We start from the raw sequence: 6,183 nt of genomic DNA on the forward strand, positions 1-6,183 counted from the left end.
GACTGTGCTAGGTCTTCCTTGCTCCTTAGGCTTTTCTGTAGTTTCCTTGTGTGGGCTTCTCCTTGCAGTGGCTTCTGTTGTTGCCAAGCCTGAAATCTAGACCTTTCTGGCCTTAGTAGTGGTGGTGCAGGGGCTTAGCTGCCCTGTGGCATGTGGAATCCTCCCTGATAAGGGATTGAACCCTTGTCCCCTGCATTGGAAGGCAGATTCTTAACCATTGGCCCACCAAGGAAGTCCCACAGCTTTTTATTTACTTAACCAAAAGCTTGAGTTTTAGAGCAGGTGATGGACACTGGTAGTGTGACAGGAAATGCAGAATTGTGCATGTGCGAAATGTGCAATTTTATACTCACTTCCCTCCTGGGCTTCCCTTGTGGCTCAGCTGGTAAAGAATCCACCTACAATGTAGGAGACCTGGGTTCCATCCCTGGGTTGGGAAGATACCCTGGAGAAGGGAAAGGCTACCCACTCCAGTATTCTGGCCTGGAGAATTCCATGGACTGTATAGCCCATGGGTCGAAAAGAGTCGAACACAACTGAACGACTTTCACTTCACTTTCCCTCCAGAGTATAATTTAAACTTCTGTTTCCCATTCATTTGGAGGCATCAGAAACTAAGTGAGGAAAAATTTCAACCCTAAATATGTCATTGTCCAAGGGACGCCTTTGGAGATTGTGTGCAAGGAGTAGGCTACAGTCAGGCACTTGAGAAAGAAGCTTTAGGAAGGAATTCAACCATATATATATATGTGCAGTATAAATTTTTTTTCTTTGACTTGTATCAAGCTAGTGGATTTGAAGAATAAGACCATTTTGATAGAAATTTCCACTTCCCAAATATCAACTATTAATGTTATCTTCACTGTAGTTTTGCTGCTTACTAACTTTTCTTATGCACTTTGGCATATTTCTGAATGATTTATCAGTTGAGAATAAACATATCTCCTTTGTCCAAGGCTCTGGTGGAAAACTCCAAAAACCTTTGGAATTTCCACTAACTGAACACTGTGCTCTACAGCAGAAACTGATACAATATTGTAAATCAATTACCCTTCAATTAAAAATAAAAAACAAGATTGGAGTTTCCTGAATGACAGACGTGCTTTTGTTATTATGTTAAAAAGGCAACTTTGAGTGGGGGATCCATACAAAATTTTGGAATAGGAGCTTGGACCCCAGAAAAACCAACCAGGTTATGAGAGAATTGGAATATTACACAGTGGTGAAGCTCAATGAACTAGAGGTACATATGTAAGAAGAAAATCTTCTTGAAAACAATTGGGAGAAAAGTCATGATACAAAATTAGATAGCATAAAGACATGTATATAAACATTTTGCACTCACAGAAAATAATATTTAGAGTTAAAAGTATGTATGTGTTAGAATTTCTAAAAATGCTTGGGAAAGACAAAGATCAAGTTATAGTTGTGTATCAGATACATATGTGATCAAATGAAAATGCAAAGTAAATAGGAAATAAATTTCTCTTCCGGTCTTGTGGATGAGACCTGCCAGGTCAATTCCCATGGACACCCATGATTAGATCTCATGTGAATGCATTATATTGGATGTCAGAGGGAATGAAAAGCCCAATGAAACAAGAAGGCATCTTGAAACCAAAGCAGGGAGGCAAGGATCTTTAGGTAATCAATGAATCAGTTTATTGTAGGGTGACTGACTCCAAGAGCCTGATCTAGATCAGGGTGACAGTGATAAGATGAAATTTCACAGCTGCCCTCAACACTACCCCAGAGCCATTCTGACAACTCTACAGTTAACCTAGGCTATCTGGGTAAATGCTTGGAAGCAGAATAAATTTTCCTAAAATTTATGAATGGATTCTGTCTCTTCTAGGATCATCACATCAGGAGAGGGAACAGATAAAGCATCCATTTGTTCACATGGGACTAATTCAGTAGCATCTCTGTTCTCCTGTTTTGATAGATGTTTACTGATGCAACTTTCATGAAAATTTTGGGTTTCATGGTATATTGGTAATGCTCAAAAGTTTTGTGAACACTCCAAGGCTTGTGAAACTGTGACCTCATTTCAGATGGAATCTAAAATTTTAATCTAAAGAATGAATGCTATAAATGGTACAGTTTGCAGAATATCTCAAATATTACCCATGAAAATAAAAAATTTTACATCACCAAAAACAGACCTACATGGCATGTTTATAGAATTATGTTGTCTCTAAAACAGAGGGCTTCCCTGGTGGTAAAGAACCTGCTTGCCAATGCAGGAGATGCAAGAGATGCGGGTTTGATTCCTGGGTTAGGGAGATCCCCTGGAAGAGAGCAGAGCAAACCATTCCAGGGTTCTTGCCTGGAGAATCCCATGGACAGAGGAGCCTGGCAGGCTACAGACCACGGGGTCACAAAGAGTTGGACTCGGCTGAAGCAACTTATCGCACACGCACGCCCCAAAACTGGAAGGAACCCAAATGTCCAACAAATGGTGGATAAACAACCACTAGTCAATCTGTAAAACTGAATGGCAGTCAGCAATGAAAAACAATAAACTCTTACTCTGTGTAAAAACATGACTGAATACCAAAGGCATTATGCTGAGTGACAGAAACATACAAATGGATAGTATTCAGCCTTGGAAAGAAAGGAAATCTTGTCACATGCTACAGAATGGATGCACCTTGAGGACATTATGCTGAGCAAACTATGCCAGTCGCAATAACACAAGTATCATATGATTTCACTTACCGAAATATCTAGAGTAGTCAAATTCATAGTTACAGAAATAGTAGGATGGTAGTTACTGGGGACTGAGGGGAGGGAGACCCAGAGAGTAATTTAATGGGTACAGAGTTTCAATTTTTCAAGGTGAAGAAAGTTCTAGAGCTCTGTTGCCTAACAATGTGGATATATTTGAGCTTTGTGAATGTCTGTGTGTGTCTCTGTGTTATCACTGTTTTTTTTATTACCATTATACTTATAGTTAACTTCCATCACCATGGTGGTGGTTTAGTCGCTAAGTTGTGTCTGACTCTTGCAGTCCTCAGGCTCCTCTGTCCATGGGATTTCCCAGGCAAGAGTACTTGAGTAGGTTGCCATTTCCTTCCCCCAAAACATTACTGTTTACTTGGTTACTAAGTGATATGGAAATAAGATGACAAAGGCTAAAATAAATTTCTGAAACTTTAATTTCATTTTTGTTACATAAAAATTATATACATTTATATGCTGAGACTATACGATCCCAGTGTAAAGTGCAAATCAAAACTATACGGAATTAAATACAATAATATATAAAGCCAACAACAATATATATATGAGATTTAATATCCTCTATGAAACCATGGCAAATTGAAATCTATGAAGCAGGAGAAATCTAAAAGTAGGTACATAAGAATAAATACAAAAGGTCAAGAAACCTTTTCATATATCTTGACTTAGGTTTTACCTAAATTAAACAAAAATGTTTAATATCTAAATTAAACAAAAATATGCCACATGGTGGCATCACCATCTTTCATCAAACTGAAAACTGTAAACATTTCCCAAGACAGATTCTTATTAAAGCTTTGTGAGTATCTGCCTCCATGGCCTGGAGGTGAATGAGGAAAGATCTAGTGCTTTTTCAGGAAAAAAAAAAAAAAGGATATGAATATGTTTTCAGTTCTACACTTCAAAGTGTGCAAATACATGTGAATTACATCCTGATACTTGCTCTCATTATAAAATAATGCCAGTGTGGTACATGCACCTCAGCTTTAGCCCTCCAGAGAGGCAAGGGGCCTGGGAGTTGGTGGGGTGGGGTTGGGGGGCAGGGGGAAAGAGGCAGGTAGGTGGGAAAGGTGGTGGTTATTAATACACCAACTTGGTTTTTCCAAGATACTCAAAGTGCATGCATTGTCTAGCATGAATTTTAAACTCTGTAATCTGAATCCTCAAGGAAACCCAGATTTCACATTCTGAGTCCATTTTTCAAGTTCCTTTCCTATCACCACCCCGGGTTTGTGACGAACAATCGGCCCTGCTGGTCATTTTGGAGAATCTAGGGGGTTTCAAGGTTTGGCTCTGTCAGAGCTGTGGTCTCTGCTGAGTAGGCTTGGGTCCCCCTGGCTCAAATCAAGCTTCTTCTGACGCTCTGACGTCTAGAGAAGAGGTGGACTGGCCTCAGAGCTCGGCCCTTCTACTCCATCCTTGGTTGGCCGCAGGGTACCCTGCGCTGGGGCCGGAGAGAGCCAGCCCTCAGCAGGGAAGGCATAGGCCGCCTCGTTGGCCATGGTGTATATGGTCTGCGCCGCGGCCCACAGAGGCTCCCGGAGCTGGGCCAGCTGCTGCCAGCACTGCGGGGAATATCCCGGCTGCTTGTGCATGTGGACTATGCTCTGATAAATGGCCTCGGACATATAGCGCAGGGAGGTCACGAGGCTTTTTCGTAGTGGAGGCAACTGGTCTTCGGGGGACCTGGATCTGGGCCGCTGACTGCGCCCAGGGCGCCTCGGGTGGGGTCTTCTGGAGCGAGGAGCCCGGGTCTTTTCGCTGGAGCTGCTGCGGCCAGACTCAAGCACCTTCCGTTTCTTGTTTTCCAAAGTCACACTGGGTTCATGTGGAGAGGCCCCTACGGACAAAGCATGCGGGTGAGAGACCTGCCACATCAATTCCCAAGGACCCCCCATCCCAGGGATCTCACCACGCGCCTTCAGGTACACCCCACCTCTCCTGCGCCACACCCTCAGCTCTAGAACGAGGTGATGCTACACCCATCTTGGGCGCTCAAATGCTCCAGGGATCCCAGAGTTTCTAAATGCCTTCAGCCATTGGACAACCCCCTTTGTGCCCACGCACTGGACAGGTCACCTGCTTTCTCTTCACACACCTTGAGACCCAAAAGCAAGATCCTACCTGTTCCATCGCAGGTGCGGTTCCTGGAATCCACCTTCCGCTTTCTGGAACTCTCGGAACTGGAACCGCGTTCTGAATCTGTGAATCAGGTGAGAGTTTTGAGTGACTGCTTTCAACCCGTGCCTTGGCAACCTAGCTGATCCCCGACACACAAGAAGCCAAGATCGCAACAAAAGCTGGTTTACCCGCTACGCATCCTAGAGTTCAGGATGGGCAAGGCCTGGCGGCCAAAGCTCACCTAGTTCCCTGCTCAGAGAGACTGGGGTACCCCCTGTCCTGTCCCTCTTCTCCAGAAAAATTAAGTCTTACCTGAAGGAGCAGTGTGTCTGTTTCTGTCTTGGGTCTCGTTTTCCTTCGAATTATCTTTCTCATCCATCTCGGGCTCTGATCCTGGAAAAAAGGGGGAATTAAATGACTGCCCACCTTGGGGGACACTGAAGTGTTTAGTCCATCCCTCGCCCGTATTTTGGGGCAAATCTCTCAATTGAGGCCCTGCAGACGCATCCTATATGAACTGGAGCAATACGGTTCTTGGGGATCATCGCCACAGTACTCAGCCCTCACAGGACTGGGGTTCAGCTCCTATCACCAATCTCCAAATAGAATACCCACAAATTAGATGTCCCTGATTCCATTCCTCCTTTCCACCCCAGACCAACAGCTCAGGTTCCTATCTGGCCTCTGGACGTGGCTGTCTAAGTGGAAAGAGAAGGTCTTGCCTTTTTCTTCGGATCGTTTCTCCTCCCCATCTGAGCCCCTTTCTTCCATGGAGTTCTGTTGGAGTTGGGAAGAGACTATTTCGCCTTTCCCTTCAGAGAGTTTCTCCTCCACATCAGAGCTCTTTTCTTCAAAGGAGTCTTGTTGAGATGGGGTCTGGTCAGTGGGTTGTTCCATGGAAGGGCTGTTGGGGTGCCGGTCTTCTGTGCCGGATTCCATCTGGAGCTCCAAACGACGTACCTGCTCTCAGAGAGGTTCGGAGTGAGACGTGTCCACTGGAGGGATGAACCGGCCTTTTATTAGAACCTCAGAGGGCGTGGCTTGTTCCTATTGGTTGATTGGATTATGCCGTCTTCTCGTGAGATTAGGAGTCTTATTTGTGGTTGTACTGTCAGACACGACTGAAGCAACTTAGCAGCAGCAGCGGCAGCCATTTCCTACTCCCTGGAATCTTCCCGACCCAGGGATCGAACCCTCGGCTCTTAGGTCTCCAGCACTGGCAGTCAGGTTCTGTACCACTAGTGCCACCAGGGAAGCTGTGGTTTAAAATATTATAGAAATTGGCAAAACCTAATTGTAGCACGTTGTTTCAGATGT

The 6,183-nt window shown here is 44.4% G+C and overlaps 1 protein-coding gene across 1 annotated transcript; it reads right to left on the bottom strand.

The window, feature by feature from the left end:
• Positions 1-3,292: 3,292 nt before the first annotated feature.
• LOC101904879 (protein FRG2-like-2) lies at positions 3,293-5,874 on the bottom strand. Its single transcript, XM_005219626.5, has 4 exons — positions 5,589-5,874; positions 5,179-5,259; positions 4,870-4,947; positions 3,293-4,585 (listed from the first exon to the last, which is right to left on the bottom strand). The coding sequence occupies exons 1-4, from the start codon at positions 5,803-5,805 to the stop codon at positions 4,116-4,118; spliced, it is 846 nt and encodes a 281-aa protein (XP_005219683.2). The 5' UTR covers positions 5,806-5,874; the 3' UTR covers positions 3,293-4,115.
• Positions 5,875-6,183: the final 309 nt, after the last annotated feature.

This window comes from Bos taurus, chromosome 18 (genome assembly GCF_002263795.3).
Source record: "Bos taurus isolate L1 Dominette 01449 registration number 42190680 breed Hereford chromosome 18, ARS-UCD2.0, whole genome shotgun sequence".
In the NCBI taxonomy this organism is placed as follows: domain Eukaryota; kingdom Metazoa; phylum Chordata; class Mammalia; order Artiodactyla; family Bovidae; genus Bos; species Bos taurus.

Excerpts from the sequence above, each read along its gene's own strand:
- LOC101904879 (XM_005219626.5), bottom strand. The coding sequence starts at position 5,805 with ATGGAATCCGGCACAGAAGACCGGCACCCCAACAGCCCTTCCATGGAA. Across the intron at positions 5,260-5,588 it reads GAAACGATCCGAAGAAAAAG|GATCAGAGCCCGAGATGGAT; the intron begins GCAAGACCTTCT and ends CCTTTTTTCCAG. Across the intron at positions 4,948-5,178 it reads CAGACACACTGCTCCTTCAG|ATTCAGAACGCGGTTCCAGT; the intron begins GTAAGACTTAAT and ends CCTGATTCACAG.